This window comes from Cucumis melo, chromosome 7 (assembly GCF_025177605.1).
Source record: "Cucumis melo cultivar AY chromosome 7, USDA_Cmelo_AY_1.0, whole genome shotgun sequence".
NCBI lineage: Eukaryota > Viridiplantae > Streptophyta > Magnoliopsida > Cucurbitales > Cucurbitaceae > Cucumis > Cucumis melo.
The window spans coordinates 5529481-5554068 of record NC_066863.1 but is presented as its reverse complement, the minus strand read 5'-3'; the positions used below and the strand labels follow the sequence as shown (position 1 = coordinate 5554068).

Below are 24588 nucleotides of genomic sequence, written 5' to 3'. Positions count from 1 at the left end.
AGCCCTTCAATTCTAGAAAATTATAATAAAAGACCCTATAATATTTATTTTATTTTTAAAATATCTCAAGTTTTATAACATTTTTTCTTTTTTAATATAAATTTATAATAGAGAGTTATATATATATATATATATATATATATATATATATATATATATATATTATAAAAGAATTGCAAGGTGGGAATCCTTCTCCGACCTTTAAATACGAAGGTCATGGTCCGTGTCTATTATCACCCATCTAAGTTCACTTTTTGATATTATATTTTATATATAAATGTTTAAATATTTGTATTGCAGAGATGCTTAATCTCTTCACATTTTTTAATAGCAAATTTTATAAGATACCGTTGAATTTTACATATTACAAGAATAAATATTCAATTTTGTATTTATAAAGTTCATTAATTTTAAAAAACATAAAAAATACTATTAGATACCTTTAAAACTTGATGGTGCATTTGGGAGAATGATTGAGTTGTGGAAAGATTAGTGTTACGATAAACCTAGCGTTACGATAAACCTAATTTTATCATAACCCTTGTTTGGGGGAAGAGTTTAGAAATGTAATTTTATAATAATAGGTGTTTGGAGAAGAGTTACGTGGGTAGCCACGGAGATTTTTTTAAATAAGATGTGTTTTGGAGAAGGATTATGTGGGTAGGGTTATGATTTTTTTTACTTATTAATTTATTTTTCCAATTCACATTGTATATGTAAAAAAGAAAATTCTATTGCATGTCGTTTTATAACGAAAGCGTCAAAAATATGTTGTAACAGTTTGGCTTACTCTCTCAAACGACAACATCTATCTTTATCTCTAATGTTATCAAATTAGTAAATACAGTTGATCAATTTTCAAATAATTTCTTAATAAATTCTACTAACTTAAGACTAAATAGAATCTCGTGTAACATGATAAATTGTTCTAATAAAAAGCACAACAAAAGTAAGATTTGTTTGCACTCACTTCGGATATGTTATGCAGTAACCACGAGCGAAATTATAGGGCATATTAAAATGGCACTTACCATATTAAGGAATAAAGAGGCATTTTACCGTTACTCCATTTTTTTAGCTGAAGAGCGAAATGCATTATTAAATCTTTATTTTTTATTAATCTAAAATTCCAAAAGTAGATTGCTCCAAGCCTCGACTGAATTATCTTGTGAACATTGCCTATATGATACCTTGTACTCTGGAAAATCTCACACGCTCATTTGTATATTTGTGGATGTTCTATGTATACTCGGTGCCTGTACTAGAAATTTAGAACCTATTCTCCAAATGACTAGTTTGTCAGTTTTTATTATCTTTGTTACTTTTAAGAAGGTTTTGTCACAACTCATAAATGCTACCATTAACGGAGAGAAAACCATTCATTGGTGATGAAGGTGCCTTATCTTACATAATATTGATCGTTGCACATTCCATCTCCAACTTCATTTCAATTGTACCTGGACTTTAATGTAAGCTTAGAACGTTAGAAACCTTTCTTTTAAAGGCAGAACATATCCTTTTATTATTTTTATACAATCTAAACGTAAAACTAAGAGAACTTTCAGATCAAAAAGAATGTGTGCTACCTTCCAGAATTATTCTTTGTCCATTTCTCTCTTCAGCCAAAAGAACAGAGCATAGCCAAGACTAAGAAAATAAGGCAAAATGCACAATGAAATCAAAGACCAAGAACAAGAATATTACTGCTCACAAGTTTCATTTGGCAGAATTGATCTAAGTTTCCATGTTAATGAATTCACAAGAACTACCACAATTGAATAACTTGATTTTAATCCATTAATCAACCCAAAAAACTTAGAAATACGCACCTAAGTAGAAAATCCAAATAGACAAACGACATGCTAAGAAAGGTTCGGGCAGAAATGTACAATAACAACAAATAACAAATAAACAAGAACAAAATTAAGAAAAAAAAAACAAAACAAAACAATACCCGGATGAGAAAGACAATACCCCGATGAGAAAAGCAACACCCAGAAGAGAAAAAAGAAAGAAAACCCAGAAGAGAGAAGATTGATAGAAGGGGCAATACAGAAGAAAAAGAAATGAATGAATCTGGACAAGGGTAGCGTTTAGCGACTGTTGCGCACTAACTTCACTCAAATCATTAGTTTTCCCATTCTATTCCATCGGTTTCGCGTGTGGAAAAGCATCGCATCCCATGTTTGATTCTCTCTCTCTCTCTTATTCTATTTCGTTCTTGAAATGAAACCACATTTCCAATCCAATCCTATCCAGGGCAACGTCAAATGGAAAATTGAACACCGAGCGACAAGGAAGCCTTGCTTCAAGGGTAACACGCACATGCGTGTTCACATCAGAACACGCAAACAAAGAGAAAACAAGAAATCGAAAGCCAAAAAGAAGAAAAAAGATTGATGAACAGAGGCGCAATGACGGAGGCGTAAACGTAGAGGCCTAAATCGAATATAATATAGGCAGAAGTGAAGGAAGAAGATTGACGAACGAACGTGCTTTAAGGGTAACACGCACATGCGTGTTCACACAGAACACGCAAACAAAGAGAAAACGAGAAATCGAAAGCCGAAAAGAAGAAAAAAGATTGACGAACAGAGGCGCATGACAGAGGCGTAAACGCAGAGGCCTAAATCGAATATAAGACAGGTGGAAGTGAAAAGAAGAAGATTGATGAACGAACGTGCTTCAAGGATAACACGCACATGCGTGTTCACACAGAACACACAAACAAAGAGAAAACGAGAAATCGAAAGCTGAAAAAAGAAGAAAAAAGATTGACGAACAGAGGCGTAATAACGAAGACGTAAACGTAGAGGCCTAAATCGAATATAATACAGGCAGAAGTGAAAGAAGAAGATTGACGAACAGACGTGCTTCAAAGGTAACACGCACATGCGTGTTCACATAGAAGACGCAAACAAAGAGAAAACGAGAAATCGAAAGCCGAAAAGAAGAAAAAAGATTGACGAACAGAGGCATAATGACGGAGGCGTAAACACAGAGGCCTAAATCAAATATAATACAGGCGGAAGTGAAAGAAGAAGATTGACCAACGAACGTGTAAACACCGGGTTGAAGGGAGGCCCAGATTGAAAGCAGATTTCGGCAGAAAGGGTTTGGGAAGAAAATATTGGAATTAAAACCGATTTATGAAAACCCTAAAACTAGGGTTTCCATAAACCGTGGGCCAAACAGGGGTTAGGGTTGGGCTAACCCAAGCCCATAGTGTTAACCCTAACCTTAAACAGCCCCTAAGGGTTTACTAAACACAAAATTAAAGTCTAATAATTTATTAGACTTTTTTTTTCAATGACCAATTAAAGAAATATCCAGTATTATGGCTCGGTGAAATTTAATTTGTTTTCTCATACTATTTTGATTCAATACTTGTCACTAAAGAAACATAAATTAAAAAAAAACGATATAGGATACATGATTAAAATAATAGAAATATTTGCAATAGATTATAAATGCATGATGTATGATTGGAAGTGTATTTTCAATATATCAAAGTGGGTATAGCACAACAAATATGGTACTTGTCTATCAACCTTGGAGTCGAAGATTCAATTAATTTGCATGTATGACAGAATTCCCGATTTTAATGTTGGTTTATTATGTACACTAAATTGTTTTTTAACAAAGTAAAGTGTTTTGTTATATTAGTCAATTGATACACTTATTTTTACTGTTTTGTATAGTTTTGTGTTGTTAATATCTAAGCAAATGAGTTATTAAACTAGTTATCACCACTTTAAATTTTTGTACTTAGTTATTTTATGTTATCCGTTTTGTAGTTTTTTTCCATAAAACATTTACCTATTCTAGAATCATTTACAACTTATAGACTTCCTATTTTTTTGTTTTATTTTGTAGGAAGTAGAGTTGCAAAACTAGAGAATTATTTTATGAGACAATGATGATGAAAACTATTATAGATAAGGAGAGAGAAGCATATAGGAAATTTGCTCTTCCAATGTCATGTACTAATTCACTTCCTAAAAAAATCTCACAAAGGTCTGTAAACTTATTTTGTTAGATTTAACCATGATATTTTGCATACCAATAGATATAATATCATCTAGAGACCATTACAGATAGTCAAGCTTCAAGAATATAATCTTAATCATACAACATCTAAGAATGAATTACGTGAAACCAGTAACAAACCAAAATTATATTAATCGTTTCTAAGTTAATTTTTTTGTCAAAAAAACTATAATCATATTTATAAACTAGTTTTGTTATAAAAGAAAATTGTGTGTTATCAAGAGATAGTAATATTGCTTGATATACCTAATATATTATTGAAATACTTAATATATTATGATATACTTTATTTTAGATATTTTAGCTACATTAAAGTAATATATATCTAAATATCAATAGTGTATCATTTATATATATATATATATATATATATATATATATATATGCTAATTATAGAAACTACTTTTTAGTTTATGAATTTTGAAATATATATGCATTTGGTTTTTAATCTTGGAAAGCACATTTTAAATCTTTAATTCGAATATATTTCGGGTTGGGTTATAGCATTAATAAGTTCAACCCCACCTAATCCAGTTTTTTATATTAATATTAATATTTTTTATTATTATTATTATTATTATTATTATTATTATTATTATTATTATTATTATTATTATTATTATTATTATTATTATTATTATTAATGTACCGGCCATAACTCTAGTTTTGAATGGATGCTTAAACTTTACATTGAATTCTTTTTATTTTTATTTTAAATTAATTTGAATCTAGACTAGATTTTACATGAACTTAGGTTTTGTATTTTAAGGTAAACACTTTGACTTTACCTAAAATACTTATTGTTTATTTGATTAAAAACTTTTTAAAAAATTGATCTAACATATTTAGGTCATTTAGGTAAATATGATATTTTGTTCACTACAAAAATTTAACTTTTAGTGGAAAAGGAAAGAATTAAAAAATAGTTTAAATTATGAAATGAAAAAAAAAAAAAAAAAAAAAAAGTAACATGGTGACCTAACCCGAAAATTGTGGGTTGGGTTGACACTTGCACTTTGAATCGATAGGGTTTAATTTTTGCCAACTCAAAGATAATATATGTTATTTGACAGACGATCTCAATTCTGTTTTATGAAAACTGTTTCTGGATATTGTGTTCTAAACTGTATAAATTCTGAAAACAACATTATTATGTTTTCACTATATCAAGAATTTGAATTTCAAAATTTTAAATGTAGAATTATATTAAATAAAAACATTTAAAAATACAATATGTCAATCTTATAAACTCGATTCAATTTTAAAAAAATATATTAAAATACGTATTATATAATTATTATAAGTTTAGATTAAATTCTAAATTTCATCCATATAATTTGGATAATCTTAAATTAGTTTATATGGTTTTAAAATTTAGTTCATATGGTTTGATATAACTCTATATGGTTTGTTAAAACCTTTTATATAATTTCTTCCGTCTGGGGAGCTGCGCACAACCCCAATACAACATATGAACTATGTTCAACTATATGATTATTTAACATGTTTATTAGCTTTAAACTTCAGACTCCCCCTGAATGCACGAGTAATCATTCTCAATGATATCTAACTTCATGCTCCTTCTGAATGCATGAGTAAATCTCTTCGACAATATCTTCTTACTCTTCTAAAGATTACTATGACCACTTGAATCACTGTTTCGCCCTTTTCATTATTCATCATAAGATTCAACTTAGATTAACTACTGATCCCATAGACATAAGATCGCACTACCTTTTCGTACTGTAGCTTCTGCAATCAATCTAACCGTTAATCTTCCGTCGTGAATCCTTTTTCATTTTTGCTGGTGCTCACCTTTGTTTTCGACAACCATATATATATATGACCTATATATATAATTCTTATTTTCACACAGACATTTTGCAAGTTTCCTAAAATAAAGGAGAATTTTTTTATCTTTTAATTATCTTATCTTTGTTCAGTGGAGTCTAATTAGTTTGTCATTTTTTTTCTTTTTTCCTTTTTTTTGAAAAAATCCCTTTTAGTTATACTAATAAAAATATATTACTATTTAAAAACAAAAAGTAGATTATTTTTTAAATTATTTTTCATTTTCATACATAATTTATAATATATATATATATATATATATATATATATATATATATATATATATATATTATAAAATAAAAAAACAAAGAAACAACTAAATAGAAGAATAGAAAAGAGAAGAAAAATAGAAGACAATTTAACTCAATTGTGGTGTGTACACAAAGTGATCTTCACAACCTTTATATATAAGGTTGTGAAAATAATGGTTACAAAACCAAACATAAATAGGGGACAAGAAAGTTATAAAAATTGATGGAGAGGTTATTGGATGAATTTGCAACTTAAAGAGGTTCTAGACATCTAATAATATTTGACTTTAACGTAGAATATTGATAATATATACATCTAATAATATATGAATTGGAACTAATTTTTGTTCCATTTTAGCTTTTTTGTTTACAAATAATTGTTATTAGAAATTGAACCGTTCAAGATTTTGAAAATAAATGCAAAATATAAATTAACAAAATGATAAATTTGAGATGGTTGATGGAAAGATACCAAAACTTTATGGAAGTTAAAATCTAAAGTTAACTCCATGCTGGAACAAATTTAAAAGTGATTGTGGATGAATTGTTAATTAAGTTTGGTTGGTTAAAATTCTCATAAATATATTTAAAAAATTGCAAAAAAATCCCTAACGAGGCCTAAAACCTAAAACCAGTTCAAAATAGTCTCTAACCATCAAACAAATATATTAAATAATTGAATAAATCAATAAGCTATCAAACAAATTAAATGGTTTAATACATTATCATAAATATATATATATATATATATATATATATATATATATATACATATATATATATCAAGCAACAAAAATAATAAATTTTGAAATAGATTAGATAAGCTACCATCATCTATCAAACCTTCATTTTTAATAATATTATTAAACTTTTGAATTACTATATATCAAACACATGTATTTTAAAGAGAGTTTTAATTTGGCATCTAAATTATAATTGATATTATCACATTTAAAACATATCAAATAGTGGATAAATCGATGGTCAATGGTTTAGACAATGATAACCATCTACCTTGAAAGTAATTTTCTATGAATTTTTTTTACGTTTAAATCTGCGGAGGGAGGTAAGACTAGTCGAAATGCATGTAAAATAGTCCGTATATCCATAAATATGGAAAAAAAAATTGATCTACCAAGACGAAAAACTTCATTGGTATACCATACTCTATTTCATGCCGATTAAATTTTGAGCTTTTTAATTTGAGAGGATTTACGACTCTACTATTGTTTCCTCACTTTTGTAAACATAAAAAATTGAGAGCTTGAATTTTGCACGTTTTGATCTTGTGGATGTTTAGACTTTTCAATTTCAATTTTGGGACGTGGTTTTTTTTAAAAAATTTATCCAAATTTTGTGACTTGATTTTTTGGCTCAAAATAATATTTCATTTATTGACATGTTAAATATTGAATAAAAGTTTTGTTAAACTATGTAGATTGAGGTTGGGAGGGAGGGGTTGGGTGACCTGAAGCGTTTTATGTCATCAGTGTCTATAAACCCTTGCAATCTAGACATCTATTCTTTGATTACCCCTTTTAGGTAAGTTATCTTTGCATGATGCATATTCTTATAGGGAGGAGTATACTCATTAGATATCTCATTTGAGACACGGTGCTGGATTAAATGTGTCATTTTAGTGTAGACAATTAATTGTTCTTCTCCTTGAGTCTTGTTTCCTTAAGCTGTGTTTTGTGAGTTCTTCTTTTATTTGTATGTTTTTTCATCGTTTTTAAACTCTTTTGGTCGTTATAAAATAATTTTGTCTTAACCTCAGGTTATGATATATCTATTCTCCTTTTTGTAATTCATTAACTTTGCCAAAAAATTGATAGTAAATGTTAGAAATTTTATTATTGTCAAAGAACTGCAATCTAAAAATCTACGTTCAAACTTATAGTTGAACTAAAAATTAACTCGAGTGTTTCATTTTATTAATGGATTATAGATATATAGTGGAGCATTCCTAAAGTTTGGATTTTGTAGTATTATTTTGATATTTGAATCTCAAAATTGAACCTTTTTTTTTTTTTTTTAACTTTGGAAACTCGGGTTAGTTAAACATGTATGAGAAATCATTGAAGAGGGAGTGAAGGATTTCAAATCTGAATGGAGAGTTTAATTTGTTTAGTTGAATGTATTATAAAGTGAGAATTGATGTATATTTGAGTGAACTTCAATTATTGGTGAATAAATTTATATGAATATCATAAAAAGAAGAAGTCATAATGGAGTTAGTGTGTGGATTCTCTAAACTTTAATCATCCATTTCTTGAAAAAAGAAAACAACTTTTGTCAAGATTTCAAGTTTCAAACTAAAATAGATGAGCATGGAACTGTGATATTGAATCATTTGATCATCAAATAATGCACTTTTTTTAAAAATTCTTGGCCCCATTTTTAATTTTCTTTTTATTTTAATATTGGTGAAACAATTAAGTTTATAATAAAGATTACTTTTACTCATATATTTCTATATTTGGTTACTTCTTTTCTAATATTCTTTAATATTATACCAAAATTTGAAATGTAAAAGTTTTATTTAAATACATTTTGAATTTCTAATATTATTAACAAGGTTCTCAAATACTTCCATTTTTATTCAAAATAACTTATTTTCAAAATTAAACACTTGAAAAGTTCCAAACAAACCCTATCATTCAGTTTTATAAATTTGTGTTTGTTTTCTCATGTAATTGATTACCCGTTTTCATATTTTTCTAAACAACTATATGATTTCTTAGCATTTAGTTTCTTAAAAAAATGTTTTGCTTTTAGATTTTCAAAAAATATGGTTTGGTTTTTTATATAACCAAGAAACTTAATTTTTAAGACGAAGGCACAAATAGTTTAATTTTTATTTATAAGGCCAACAAATCATTAAACAAAAAAAAAATCTTATTAAACACAATAATGCAATTCAATGACCGTTTTTCTAATACAAGTAGAATAATTCTCAAACAAAAAAGAGTACACATTAATCATCACTTTTCTTAATCGAATAAGGATAACACTTAACTATATATTATGCTTACTTTTTACCAACGGATTTAGTGTAGGCCTGTAAGCCTTCCTCAACTTTGTGTTCTTTATAGTTTATATATAGAAAAAACTAACTTTGTATTAGTATTACCGATTGGTCTAATAATAAATAGGTATCTACCGCTTTAGACATCTATATCGAAAGTTTAAAAACTGATTCAATTAGGATAGAAATGTGAAAATTTTATAGAATAATAAACTTGTAATTTTGAATTTTGATAAAGAAAAAGCATGATAAGTTAATATCCAATAAAAAACTTAGATTGAGTCAAAAAAGTAAAGTCCAATAATTGATAATAAAAATAAAAAAGGATTCTATTTTGTTCAAAGAGGATGGACCCATAGGTCATACCAATATTTGTTTCAAACGTTATTATTAATAATTTCCATCTTATCTAAAGCTAAAGAAAGCTATGACTACTTTTTCTTGGGATTTTGCTTCAACGTGCGTCAATTCATTTTTTTATCCTTTTTTTTTTTATTCTCTCTTTCTATTATAAACGGTTGGAATAAACCGAAAATTCGAATATAACTTTTTAGTACAACTTGGAGTAAAGGATTCGAACTTAGCATCTCATATCTACATGTACTACATGTGCTAGGTTGCGCTAAGCTCATATTGACGACCTAATATAATTTACGATGCATTAAAATATTGCGTTTTTTCATTAACAAAAATGTTGGAAAATACTTTAAATATAGAAAAGTATCAAGGTGTCTATCAATGATAGATAATAGCAGTCCATTAATTAATCTTTTAAATAAATATTCAAGACATCAACCGAAAGAAAAAAAATAATAGAGTTTTATGTTACTTAGCTTAGAATCTTAATTAAATACTTTTTAATAATGTGAAGGTTTATTAGACACCGTATTTATAAGTTTAGAAACATAATTTATAATAATTTTCTGTTGAACAAACATACAAAACATTAGGCTAAGATTTATATATATATCGAATATTTCGATTGAATCCGATTGTTTGGAGGTTGTTAAATTAATGAATGATGGAGACAATTGACATTTTAAAGCATCTTTATCTATTAAAGAGGCAAAGGAACAATAAAATGAGAATTGTTTCATTTTTTAAGGTTGGTCGATATTACACACTCCATTGTATACACAACTTTAAAAGAAGCACGGGTTTTAAATTGTTCATATCCTTTTTCATCTCACACATACCGATATATACACTTAAAAAGATATTATTATCAATTAAGGGGTATGGGAGAAAAAGAAAAGTTGTAGATTTTGTAATATTCTTTGAAAATCAACATACTTTGCATATTAAAATTTCTTTTGAAGACCAATTTAAGTAGTGGGTGACGCAGCAATCAACCGAGAAGACCATCCTTTTGCTTTTCTTCAAAACAACTAATTAAATCTATAAAATATATAGTTTTTAACTTCATTTCAATCGAATCTTTTACTTTCTTTATTCTATGTATTTTAAAATTTATTCTATTATAATTCTTATTGTATTTATTAAATTTTAAATTTTAAATAATTTAATTTATTATTAATTATCTTTGAAAAACTTGAAACTAAATTGTTATATCGTGCAAAACCACTATCTTAAAAATAATTTTGGCATAAATTATGTCCAATGCAAAGTGTTTATCTTAGTTGTTCTTCAATTCTTACACGACACTCACTGAATAGAGGGTTGGAATCAACGAGAGAAAACTGTAACTCAAAATCAAAAAGATGGAAGAAGAAAGATGAGAAAGATTTATATATATTCAAAATTCATTCTAGTTTGACTATTTTTCGAAGAAGAAGGGAACGCTTGAAATTTAGGTGAAAAATAATTTTCAAATTATTATACAAATCAAACAAATGAAAAATCGATATCACATGTGGTAGGAAGAACCTTAACTACTACTCTATCCATGTTTTTCAATTTCCTCAAAGAATTCTCATATTTATACCGTGTTATCGATCTTTAACTTTAAATGTATGACAAGAACAAGTGTAAAAATGCTCTGTGTCATGGGCTTAAATTGATAATTGTTGGTCATTCGCAACATATCATTTCCTATAATTTTAGGAACATATTTCTATATTATATTTCCTTAAGTAAAAACTATTATTATTAACTAACTATAATTTCATATTATATTTGTTGGTAAGGTTGAACATTGATGAGAAACTTCTCGATTTTGAAACTAACTAAAAACCAAGTTAGACCATAAATTTTATAAAGAATAGATCCAACTTAGAGTCTGATCGATTGAAACTTCTCGATTTTGGAATTAATTAAAAACCAAGTTAGACCCATAAATTTTATAAAGAATAGAACCAAATTAGGGTCTCATGAGTAGTATATCAAACTTTTTTTATTTTTGAAAAAATTCCAAAAAAATCTAAAATTATTATTATTTAAATAAAAAAGAATTTTAGAACCAAAATGGTATTTTAATTTTTTTAATAATAATAAAATATCTTTTACGGTTAAGTTTTGGAGGGAAAAAAGGTTTCTAAATGCAAAGACGAGTGTTTTCCGCGGTAAAGACATCGACGGGCCACTTTTACGACAACGACGGCGAGGAGTAACTGTGAGAATTGAGAATTAGATTTTCGTAGTTCCTTTCCTTTCTTTTGGCTTCGTCATAGAATTAACATCTAACCATTGATTATTGTTGATTTGAGTTCTTTCAGTTCCGACGAGGCAATGGCAAAACTACTGTCGATTGGTGTTCTCATTGGATAATGCCGATGCTCTGTTCTTCCTCTGGTTCGTTATTTTATTTCTCTAAACTCTGTAATCTTAAAGAAATTCGTTTGCTAGATTTGGGATTATGGCAAAGTGGGGAGGTAAGGTAACAATGTTAAGAGAAAAGGGAATTACAAATGGACATGTGAAGAAGAAAGCGGGGAGATATGAATAAAAGAAGAAACGATTTCTGTCAAAAACTTTAGGATAAGGGTAAGTTTGAAAGTACAAGGGTCCTGTGCAACTTTTTTATGTTGTAAAGTATTCATACTGAAACGAGCTGTAAAGTTCATGGCAATTTTCTATCGTTTAGGCCTTAAAAGTTTTAAGAGAAAGTTGGATATCAAAGACCAGAAGAAGACGAAATGGAAATTATGGTGTCTAATAACTTTTAAAAAGGAACACACAGTAGAAACGACTCCATTATTGAGATTTGAGAAAAGGGTGAAATTCCGATGCTTTAAAGTGTGGCCTCATCATCCCAGTACGGCGCACACTCTACTGCTCTTCCTTTCCTTTCTATAGTAGTTCCATATCTATTGCTTTCCCTCGAACTAGAAATGGGCTTTAACCAGCTGCTTCGTGTGATTACTAATCCCAAGGTTTTAGATCATCATTACCTTTTTCAAATTTGATCATCTTTCATCTTCTTCTTCTTCTTCTTCTGTTTTTTGATTAACCAATTTTCTGTTTGGTTTATTCTCTACTGTCTTTATCGCTTTTCAAGTCCTTGAACATAACTGCTAATTACATTTATGGTGTTCTAAATGCTTTAGTCCGCCCCAAAACTGTCTTCCTACTCCCTGGAACTAATGGGAGTTGGATTCTTTCCGAACCATTCCCAGGGATCAACTATAATAATTAGTAAATATAAATATCTCGAGGCTTTTGGAGAGATAAAAGAGGAAACATATATCGGGGCTATTTGGAGACTCGTAATGGAATGAGTTTGCAATGTCATGTAATCCAAAACTCATGTTTGGATTGCATGTCTTACTCTTGTTAGATATTACATTAAGTTTACCTTATTAAATTTACCTTCACTCATCAACTTTAGGTCAATTGGTGATTTAAAATGACTCTGCAATGCTATTTCCTCCCATTTAATATTGATTTCCAGTTACACAAGTGAGTGAGAGTATTAGATATTATATTAAATTTGCCTTCATCCATAAACTTAAGCTTTTGGAATGAAATGTTGATTTAAGATGGTATCAGAGCATGTTGCTTCAGGATGTCCTGGCTTTAAACTCGTACATTGTCATTTCCTCCCAATCTAATATTGATTTTCATTTGTTAGGTCTTTCTTCATATTTCAAGTACACAAGTGAGAGAGAGTGAGATATTATATTATATTTACGTTCACTCGGCTTAAACTTTTGGATCAATTAGTGATTTAGGATGATTTAAGAGCAGATGGATCGGGAAGGTCCTATATTCAAGCTCGTGCAATGTTATTTCCTCATTTAATATTGATTTCCACTTGTTCCACAAGTGAGGGAAAGATTAAATTTGTGTCTACTCATGAGCTTAAGCTTTTGGGTTGAATTGGTGATCTAAAAAAATTATTTTCACACTTCACGATTCTATTTTCCGTTCCACTCTTGATTTCTCACATATTCTAGCCCTAGTTTTAGGCTAAATCATAAAAGATTATTTCTAAACTCTACTCATTGTTTCGAAAAATCCCTATTCTTTTAAAAGTTCCTATAATACCTCTAACCTTTTATAAACATTTTAAAACTACTTGTGGAATGAAAATCCTTTTGCAGGACCAAAAACCGACGCGATGGTGACTAGGACGCTTGCTTGCATTAAGTCTAGAAGAATGACATTTAGATTCATTAAATTTTCGTCCGACATTCCAATGGTTTTTCTACTCCGTAACAATTTTGAAAATTTTATATAAAATGTAAAAGGTAGCATTGCAACATTTGAAAGAACGGAAATATTTTTGAAACAAAGCTAAAGAGTATGTTTTAATTAACATAGCCAACATTCAATGTTCAAGTTCGGGGGCTTGGTGGTTTCTTTCCTTGTTGCGTAAGCAGAAGGAAGTAAAAGGACCCCAAACTTGAGAACTTAAGTTTGCTTTGGGCACTAGGGTAACTATTAAAGTGATCAGTTTCAGAATGTACCCCATAAAGCATGGCTGTTTTCTCTGATTTGTAAGTTAGTTTTGTTGATTATGAACTTATGCATCTTAATCCTGTCCAGCTTGGTTCTTGCGCAAAAGATGTTGCTGCTTTTAGAACTTCTGGTGAGCGGCTCATTCAGGTTCAATTACTTTCCCAGCAGTATAGTACGGAAGCATCATTGCAAAGGGATGATAATTCTACTATTGATACAAGAAGTGGTCAAAGGTAACTTGGAGTATATGTGAGAAGATTTTATATTTCACAAACCCCCTCAAATTCCATTTTCAGTACATCAACATGTATATATATATTAATCCATTTAAAGCATTTTTTAATTTGAATCTACATGAAATGTCACATATTTGACACATCTGAAATCCCAGCTTCAAAGGCCATGGTATGCTTGCTCCTTTCACTCCTGGTTGGCAGATTGCTGATGTGAATCCTTTGGTCATAGAAAGATCTGAGGTATACCTCCTGGTCACCTTTCAACATTATATTACCTGGAAGTACCACAAGGACTTAGGCTTTCTCAATCCGTTGATATCTTTTTAAAATGTTGGTTTGTTTGTCATGGCTGCAGGGTACCTATCTTTACGACATTAACGGGAAGAAATATCTCGACTCCCTTGCTGGTTTATGGTCCACATCCTTGGGTATTCTTACTGCCTTAAATATATAATGGTTTTTGAAGTCTTGATATTTCTGTGGCATTATTTTCTCAATCTTATTAAGATGTCAAAGATTTCTTTCCTTGTGTCAATCATATTTCTAGCCCTCCTAAGAAATTTAATCTCAACGTTATTGTATGCAACTGTAAGTATCAGAGGCTCTATCAAGCATTAGTGTCAACTTCATCGTGTGTTGTAACGATTAAAATATCATAATCTGTTTCTTGTTTCAATCAAACCGAAAATAGAGAACATGTTTGCAGCTTAGTTGAACTCCAAATACATGACGCATGCTCTATTTTTTTTTTTTTTAATTTTTAGAGTTGTAGAATCATGAAATTGCTCTTAGTAAGTTAAAGGAGTCTAGACAAGCTTGCGGAGGCTAAATATACACCAGGCATGCTCTTGAAAGACATGGTGAATACAACATAGGAGGGTGTCACGGTGTTGAAATCAGAAATAAAATTTATACCCTAATCGTGCGGACTTGAGGTCGTAACAGAGGGACTATGAAATATGAATGGAACTTTAGTGGCGTACCCAGTCTGTGTGCTGCGGAAATCTAATTAGCTGCAATTCAAATGTCTCAAGTTGCATGTGATTATTGGATATTTGCAGGGGGAAGTGAGCCTCGGCTTGTTGCTGCTGCAACCGAACAACTAAAGACACTGCCATTTTATCATTCCTTTTGGAATCGCACAACGAAGCCTTCTCTGGTATTGTTTTACCTTCCTAGAATAAAGCTACTAAAAATTATTGCCATTAGATGTCCTGACATGAAAGTTCAGTTATAAAGAAATCAAGCAAAGTTGGATAGAATCAAACTATAGTGTGGGGTGCAAAATCAAACCTCTTTCCTTGAGGCTGATAATATAAATTTTGTGTCAGTTGAGCTATGTTTTGAGCTATGTTAATGTTGACTAGAGATGCTATAAGGTTGAATAACAGGACTCATAAATAATGAAACTGCTATATAAACAGCAACCTCGCTAAATATGATCCATGCACTGTAAAGATGACAAAGAATGTTGCTGCAACGACCATTGCTCTAAAACAAGATACATTTTTTGCGACCTCACTGTAGCAATATTCTAACAAATTCATACCTTCGCTGCAACAGATGAGTCAAAGAGATTCATTATCAGAGGGATCTTACACTTTCTTTTGTTTTATCATGTTGTCTCCTGCAGGAGCTAACAAAAGAAATACTAGAAATTTTTACAGCAAGGAAAATGGGGAAGGTGTTCTTTGCAAATAGTGGATCAGAAGCGAATGATTCTCAGGTGCCTTTTTTGCATCTTCAATCAGCATTGTTATCATGTCAGTAAGATGTATATTCTGACTATTGAAAATATAATTACCTTTTTGCCAACTACTGAAGGAAAAGAGGTCAGGTAAATATGAAACCTTCATTTAAGATCATTAAGTGTCCATTTGAACTGAATGTAATTGTGCATTGATCATAATTGCAATAGCTCACTCAACTCAATTGACATTTGTCTGCAATGTGGTTAGCTACTTTGATGTAAAATCATATGAATAACGTCATTTTCTAACTCGTGTAGGTAAAACTGGTCTGGTATTATAATAATGCACTGGGGCGACCAAAAAAAAAGAAAATAATCTCTCGTTTGAAAGGGTATGTTCAATAACCGATGCTCTTATCAAACATGTTTCACTCATTTCACTCATCCAAGGCTTGCTATCTTTGCTATCTCAGGTACCATGGTTCCACACTTGTAGCAGCCAGTCTTACCGGGTATGAAGATAATCAAAGACATCTTGTCAAGAAAATCTTGAAGTACTTCAAAAGGTTTTTATTACTTGCTTGTGCAACGCCTATTAACTGAGGAAATTTTATTGTAGTATTCCAGCTTTGCATCAACAATTTGATCTTCCGGTTCCATTTGTCCTCCACACAGACTGTCCTCATTTCTGGCGCTATCATCTTCCTGGTTGTCACTGAACTATTTTAATTGTGTGCAATCTCGGTTATTTGTATGGGACATCAAAGTTGAGAGCATTTCCTTTATATTGCTCAACGTGTCTATAATATGCCAGGTGAAACCGAGGAAGAATTTTCGACGAGATTAGCAAACAATTTGGAGAATCTTATCCTGAAGGAAGGACCTGAAACTGTAATGTCCCAAAACCTGACTTGAATATTCAAATATTTGACATATGTAAACAATCTATAGTATTTCAAACCTTTGTTTGTTTCAGATTGCTGCCTTTATTGCCGAACCCGTTATAGGATCTGGTGGTGTGATACTTCCTCCTGCAACATATTTTGATAAAGTAAGCTACTACTTTCTTGACAAGTTTGAAACATCAAATGCTCGTACTGACTTGTTTCTTATTTAGATGCATACTCATGAGTGCTAGTAAAGTTCCTATTCTTCATAACAATATAAAAGGAACAAGTTGAAAATTACTCGCTAATTTTCAATTCCATTTGCAGGTCCAAGCGGTGCTGAAGAAATATGATGTTCTTTTCATTGCAGATGAGGTAATACAAATATGACTTGCCTCCATACCTTTCACTTCTCTTACCTAGTCTCCTATAACCTCTTCGCTGCCATAGGTTATTTGTGGTTTTGGAAGGCTCGGGACGATGTTTGGATGTGATAAATACAATATTAAGCCAGACTTGGTATCAATAGCTAAGGTGAAGTGAAGTTGTGCTAATTTGAAGAATCGAGACAGCTTGTTTAGTGTGTATAGCCTGAGAAGAAGATATTTTCCTAATAAAGCTTGTTCTTGGCGTTGAACTTTGCAGGCTCTTTCTTCTGCATATATTCCTATTGGTGGTGTCCTTGTCAGTCCTGAAGTTTCAGATGTTATACACTCTCAAAGCAATAAGCTTGGTACGTTAGTTGTGGCACAAACAAAAACGTACTCGTATACACAAATTGATTGTCATTTTGTTCAGGTAATTTTGCCCACGGATTTACATATTCTGGACATCCCGTTGCGTGTGCTGTGGCACTTGAAACACTGAAGATATACAAGTATGTTTGATTTTTTTTTCTTCAATCTTTTCTAATTTTGTTAATCAAGTGTTGACAAACCTCAAGACTACCTTGCAACCATAAGAATATTTCGTTAGTTGACCTCCATGGTTATGAACATATGAATGACTAACTTTTTATAGCTTGACATATTATATATCTGTAACCTAACATTCTGGTGTTCGTGTTTGGTATTGTGCAATGTCCTTTTGTAGAGAGAGAAATATTCTTCAGGTAGTAAATAACCTCGCTCCAAGGTTTCAAGATGGTATAAAAGCCTACCAAAACAGTCCCATCATTGGAGAGGTATAGTTCGAGAAATTGTTTCATTCTCGTTATGCTCTAATACCTTTGTGTGTCAACTGGTTTGATCTTTTTGCAGATAAGGGGGATCGGATTGATTTCAGGCACAGAATTCACAGACAATAAATCACCCAACACTCCGTTTCCTACTGAATGGGGTAGTAATCTACTTTTGTTGTCTATGTGTGTCCTGTGAATTAAACTCATATCGTTAAAAGGACTTCCAAATATAACATCACATTTCATATTAAATACATGTTGAGTAATAACTTGATGAACATATCAGGTTTCTTACTACATGAAAAACGAATATTGTCTATAGATTTGTTCTAACAAGGGGTTTCATTGAATGTGCCAGGGGTAGCTGCATATTTTGGTGAAAGGTGTGAGAAATATGGAATGCTAGTACGTGTCTCTGGGGATACTATAACGATGAGTCCTCCCTTCTGTATCAAACCTGAAGAAATTGATGAGGTACCTTCCATATTACAAAAGAAAATCCTTCCATCAATTTATTATCTTTGATCAAAGAATTTCATAAGCACAAACTGACGTTTAGGGAGGGGGAAGGGGGGATGTGATCCTAATTTATGGGTTTTGGAATAGTAGAGAGAGCATTTGTTATAATTCTAAAATGGTATTATTTTCAGATTATAAGAATCTATGGGAAAGCATTGAAGGATACTGAACAAAGGGTGAAGGAACTCAAATCTCAACAGAAGTAGCCAACCCGACCAGATCAAAGCAGATTATGTCGAAAAGTTTGTTTAAAAGAACATGAACATCAAGGTGAATGTGTGAAGTGAGAGTTCTATTTTAGTGTTTGCTCCAATTGTTTCTGAATAAGTAAGAATAAACAGAAAAGTCAAATTGGAGCTTGTGTATTATCTCAATTTTAATTGTCCGTTTCTTCTTTATCAAGATTTCAAGTTTCAACTAAACAAATATATAAGCATGAGATTCTTATTCATCCTACTATGAGATGAATCAATTATAATGAATTGCCATTTTAATCACAGATTTGGTGGCAGATTTCATTACGATTACAAATATAACAAAAGTGATCCACTTTTCATATAGAAAATAACAAAAGTAGAGACTGAATGAATCAAACTAATGAAAGAACAATGTGAAAGAATCTCCCTAATCTCCCTAGATGTACTACTACTATTATATGTGATCGCTATTAATAAATACTATTTGATCCTCTAAAATTCTTATTGTTTTCATCAACAATTGGTATTGAATCTGGGTCCAAATATCAGAAATTTAAATGAGATTGAGCGATTCAAAATCATTTAGAGCTAAAGGAAAATCAACACATTCATTCATCGTCATAATAAAAATCGTTCATCACAATTTGAATCAAGAGAAAGAAAAAAAAAAAAGGCCCTCCAAAACTTGAAATAATACCCTCAGAACCTAAGTTTGGTGAAAAACCACCTGTTCTTCCCAGTCTTAAACCTGTCCTCCAATCTTTTTTTGATCTCCTTCGACGCCGCAACCTTCGACACTTTCGACTGTAAGCAATCCACATTAACCACATCCTTGAGATCAACGTCGAGCGTGTACCTCGTCGGCATAATGTGCTGGTAATTCACAAGCTTGATGAATGCTTTCACTCTCGATTTTTTATCTGTCTTTTTCTTTGAATCTTTGCGAATGACCTTGCTCGGGTACTTTTTCATCCCTGCTACCAAACAATGGCCGTAGGGCCGGTCGCGGGTTCCTTCATCAAAGTTTCGGACGATCACAGCTTTCCGGCCGGCAAATCGGCCTTGGAGAACAATAACAGCTTTGTTCGGCTTGATGAATTTCACCATTTCTACACTGGATTGGAGCTTTGATTACCGTTTAGTTCTGTTGAGACGATGAGATCGTAAATCCTAGAAACAATACTTATAATTGGTTCGACTGAAACCCTAATTGTATTTGGATATGGGCCTCAAATTATTAGTGGGCTTGTTCTTGTTTGTGTTTAATTGGGCTTGGTCCATCTATATACTCTGGGCCTCGCTTGTCAAATGGGCTTAATTTTGCCTCTCCACGTTTTAAAGGTGTTGTTAAAACTGTCGGGCTGTTCGGTTTTTGTCAAAAATTCTTGATTAATAAGTTTTGGATTTCAACTCAAATAGTCTAATTTGCTATATGATATTACACACTACACTTTTTTTCCTGATATATTCTATTCCTCATATATTCCATAAAAATCTTAAATAGGCTAATTTATTTCACAAAAGACTGAGCCAATTTATTACAATACCCATACTTTTTTAATGTAAACAAAGTTTAAAAAAAATAAAAACCGAAGGTTTTGAGATATTAATAGGGTGAAAAAGGGGATATCAATGTACGTATAAGAAAAGCGCATTTCGTCTGGCCAAAACTACCATCGTTTTCTCATTCTTCATCTTTCGTAGTCCTTTACTGTTAACCATTGTTCACATTAGGGTTTTGATTCTTCGTCTCTAGCAAGTCCGTCGTCCGGGTGTAAGAGTTCTTCCATCACTATGTTCCGGAGCAATCTTTCATTACGGTGAGTCTATTTTTATACTTCTTATATGAAATAAAAGGGGGTATACTTACTATCAGATTGTATTTCTTTAAAGTCTTGAACAGTCTTCTTCATACTATTTTATTTAGAAAATGAGACTATGGAAGCAATCAATGTTTATTATATTTTTTAAACCACCACTTTAAAGTCTATAAAGTGTTTATTTTCTATTTAAACCACAAATTAAGTAATGCATGTTGTATATTTTCTTCTGTTGTTTATATTCTTAAAATTCAACTTTTAAATGAAACAATAAGTGTTTAGCTATGATGTTTTTGAAGTTTGACTATGTTTCCACTAAAAAATAAAAGTTGGAATCTACAAAAATCGTAATATCGTAAATGGTAGTTTATATTGTATCATAATATGTATATGCAGTTGAAAGAAATGGTGCGTCGAAGAGAAAGATGCCTAGGATCAAGGTTGAAACATATTAAATCAAACAAGGATGATCCAATTGTGATTGACGATAATACAGAGGTATATTTTTTAGTTTCTAAATGTGTATTTGAAAAGGTATAAATCGTTAAACAAAAATATAATATGTATATATATGGTAAGAGGAAGTAAGATATGAAGAACCAATTCAATATGAACCACTGCAAAGTATATATCTAGAAGATGATGAATAGAAGTTAAAAGAACCTACAGGTACATAGATTGTGGTGTACCAGGATCAGAAGTTTGTGAAACTAGATGTTGTCTTTGAAACACCGGAAGCAAAAATGTCAACACATGACAAAGGAAAACAATCAAAACTAGTAAGTATATTATATATTTACTAATGTATATATTTCATCTGCTATTTGCTAATGCTTTTATTATATTTGTTTATAGATGAATGAAGAAGAAACATCATATGATGTACCACTTAACGATTCATTCAAAGTCTGATGAGGTTTATTTATGATCTGTATGAATTGGAAATGGTCTATTCTACAAATGATGAGTTATGAAATTGTACGTTAATGGTATTTTATTTTCTATAGGACAATTTACCCATTACCAAAAGGAGATTGTTCGAATCTGTATTGAAGGGGAAAGGGAAGGCCATTGGAAATAAAAATGTACGTGTGATGTAAACCTTAGTTGTATTTGTTTTTAAGAAAGTAACGTTACATTAATATAACTTTTTTATTGTTTATATAAAATGTAGGCATCTAAGGAAAGAAAGATAGAGAAAGTGATCAAAGGAAGGGAAGAGAAGAAAGAAAATACTAAGAAGCTAAAAAAGAGTGATAAGAAACAAGAGATGAAAAAACAAGGAACAAAAAATGTGAAGAAGGGAGGAAGAAAATCAAACAAAAAGGTATATATAATATATGTATATAATATTTGTTTACAGTAAAGTACACTTATTTTTCATTGAAAATTGCTCTTATAATTTAAAATGTATATTACTAATATTTTTTCAAAAATCTACTAAGGAGAAAAAAAAGGAAAAAAAATAGATGAGGTAGAGGATGATTATGAGGTACTGATTAAGTTATTGAAATATACTTAGTGTCATGTAATTTAATTGTATATATTAAATATACATAAAATGATATTTTCCTACAAAGTATGTTTGCAGAGTGCACCATTAATCCTGAAAATGAGTCGATGGTTAAGGGTACAGAAATTAAACATCTATGGAAGACTAGATGTGATTAGAAATATAAAAAGAAAAATTAATTAAATTATAAATATAAAACATAATAAATAAAGATTAATCTAGCTCAATAATAAAAACTTACATCTCTTCCGGTTATGACCAACACGTCCACAACAGCCACATTTAAGTAGAAGGATGACAGTGGACATAATATCATCAGGTATTTGTCATTGTTGACGATCGCCTAAGGGATTTATTACTCCTTTATATATTGATCTCAAAGTGTTGTTCAAGTAAAGGGGTGAAACATTTGACTTAATTAACAAATGTTTCATGGTGAAAACAGCACATGCATAAGCACAAGGTATTTTCAATATATCCCACATCCTGCAACTACAAACCTTCGTAGATAAGTAAATCACATATTGGGAGGTTTCATCTATGACCTGGTATTTCATGTTATTAACCGGATTAACCTACATTGCAAATATACAAAAGAATTATATAATGTATATATGCAATATGTTGATGTATATGTCGAATACGTAAGTATATATAAATTGAGCATATCTTCATTGATCGACCATGTTCAATCTATTCCCTCAATATACCTTCAAATGTTTTAGTAAAATCTATAACTTGATAATCAACTTCATTTCTTCATTCGAAAAACTATCTTTGCAACATCATTCGTAAAACCTCAAGCATTGAACATATTGGTAACTCCCTAGCCTTCAGCATGGCAGAATTCAAACTCTCAAATATATTAGTGGTCATGACATTATATCTCCTATATGGTGAGTACGCACGAGACCACTTAGCAAAATCAATGGATTCAAGCTCTTCACGTATACCAGAGGCAGAAGATTCCAACAAACGCATTTCGTGTTCGAAGTCTACAATATTAAAAGTCTTCCCACTTGCATAAAATACGGTATTGACTATTCTCTTATACTTCAACTTCAGGCTCCTAAGTAAATGAACATGGCACGTCAATGTAGAACGTTGAAAAATACTACCTTTATGGCTTTGCACTATTAGATACTATGACAACATCATTCCGCCTACCTATAATTTTCTTCAATTGGTTGCAAAACTAGGTCCATGAGGAATCATTCTCAGAATCCACAACACAAAATGTTAATGGAAATATCTAATCATTGACATCATATGTTGAAGCAGATAAAAGAGTATCAATGTACTTATTCTTTAGACTTGTTCCATCAATAGAAATTACTAGACGACAATGTTGTCAACCAGAAATGGAATCAGATAATGTCATGAAGAAGTAAAGAAATCTACCATCGGCATCAGCTTTGTACTCAACAACAGAACCTATGAACATAAAGAATATGTAAATATATGACGAAAAAATGGTAAAGAAAGAATGACGAAAAAATAATTACACATATGAATATATATATTGCAAATATACTTGGGTTGTTGAGTTCCAATATTTAAGCAAATTTGGGTATCATCTTGTAGGAGTCCTTCGGAGATCCTCGATTCTCTTCCAACACAGCATCACGTGCACGTCATACTTTTTGGTAAGATATGCTTAAACCATGTTCAGCACAAATGTAATGAACTATATCTTTGGGAGTTGACAATTCAGAACCAGCTAAAGTTATTTTATTCTTAATTAGGTCCTTGATAACAGTAAAAGTGGTCTGTCATGTATGTTTAGAATCAAACCTAGTAAGAACCTATAATGTCCTATCCCCATGAATACAACAAGAAGCATGCAATGACCATTTGTAATCTTCAATTACGCATTGCAAAATTAAAACTTCCTTGTACGCACTATTTAAACAAAGATTTGGTTGAAGACATGTCGTGAATTTTCAATGCAAAGTTGGAATCTACCTTAGAGATATCTATGTTTTTTTAAAAAAAAAATGACCCCCATCATCATGGATTTGAGTTTGAAAAGAACTTAACGACGATGAACCCAAACAAATCGATAAAGGGCCAACAAAATGAACAATAAAGGCAATATGTCGCTCAACATTCGATGTTATTATATGGTAAACCCATTTAACATCGTTATCATTCGTAATAGTCAAATCCTTCTTAACACATTCTATAGGACCTAGGTAAAGGTATATATCAATATTGTTCATATCAATAATACTGCCTAACTTGGATCTAAGACTAGTATACAATTCTTCATCGTATATATGTTCATTAACTGTAATTTCGGACACACTAAAACTAACACAATTGTTCGATTCATTGAAAAAATCATCAAAGTAAACTGCAATTTTAGCCATCCTGCCAAAACATATTAGAAATATATGTCACTCCAAATTTATGTTGTAATTAAGTAGAGGTATATATATACTAATCACTGAAAAAATATATGATCTTCTACGGTTACTGGACGTCCATATATATGTATTATGGT

The 24588-nt window shown here is 30.8% G+C and overlaps 2 protein-coding genes across 2 annotated transcripts; one reads left to right on the top strand and one right to left on the bottom strand.

Moving 5' to 3' along the window:
- Positions 1–12363: 12363 nt before the first annotated feature.
- LOC103502504 (vanillin aminotransferase-like) lies at positions 12364–18954 on the top strand. Its single transcript, XM_008466457.2, has 19 exons — positions 12364–12512; positions 14128–14273; positions 14432–14516; positions 14632–14704; positions 15338–15435; positions 15910–16002; positions 16285–16358; positions 16440–16478; positions 16586–16674; positions 16781–16857; positions 16943–17017; positions 17181–17228; positions 17304–17387; positions 17499–17586; positions 17652–17730; positions 17946–18036; positions 18113–18191; positions 18392–18507; positions 18684–18954. The coding sequence occupies exons 1-19, from the start codon at positions 12471–12473 to the stop codon at positions 18756–18758; spliced, it is 1551 nt and encodes a 516-aa protein (XP_008464679.2). The 5' UTR covers positions 12364–12470; the 3' UTR covers positions 18759–18954.
- Positions 18955–19330: 376 nt separating this feature from the next.
- On the bottom strand, positions 19331–19925 carry LOC103502503 (60S ribosomal protein L27-3-like). The gene has a single exon (XM_008466456.3). The coding sequence runs from the start codon at positions 19854–19856 to the stop codon at positions 19449–19451; it is 408 nt and encodes a 135-aa protein (XP_008464678.1). The 5' UTR covers positions 19857–19925; the 3' UTR covers positions 19331–19448.
- Positions 19926–24588: the final 4663 nt, after the last annotated feature.

What these genes read in the sequence shown, in the direction of transcription:
- LOC103502503 (XM_008466456.3), bottom strand. Translation starts at nt 19,856, where the DNA reads ATGGTGAAATTCATCAAGCCGAACAAAGCTGTTATTGTTCTCCAAGGC.
- LOC103502504 (XM_008466457.2), top strand. Translation starts at nt 12,471, where the DNA reads ATGGGCTTTAACCAGCTGCTTCGTGTGATTACTAATCCCAAG. An exon ending in CAGAAGCGAATGATTCTCAG is followed by an intron (nt 16,003 to 16,284) that starts GTGCCTTTTTTG and finishes TAACTCGTGTAG; the next exon opens with GTAAAACTGGTCTGGTATTA. An exon ending in TGAAGGAAGGACCTGAAACT is followed by an intron (nt 16,858 to 16,942) that starts GTAATGTCCCAA and finishes TGTTTGTTTCAG; the next exon opens with ATTGCTGCCTTTATTGCCGA.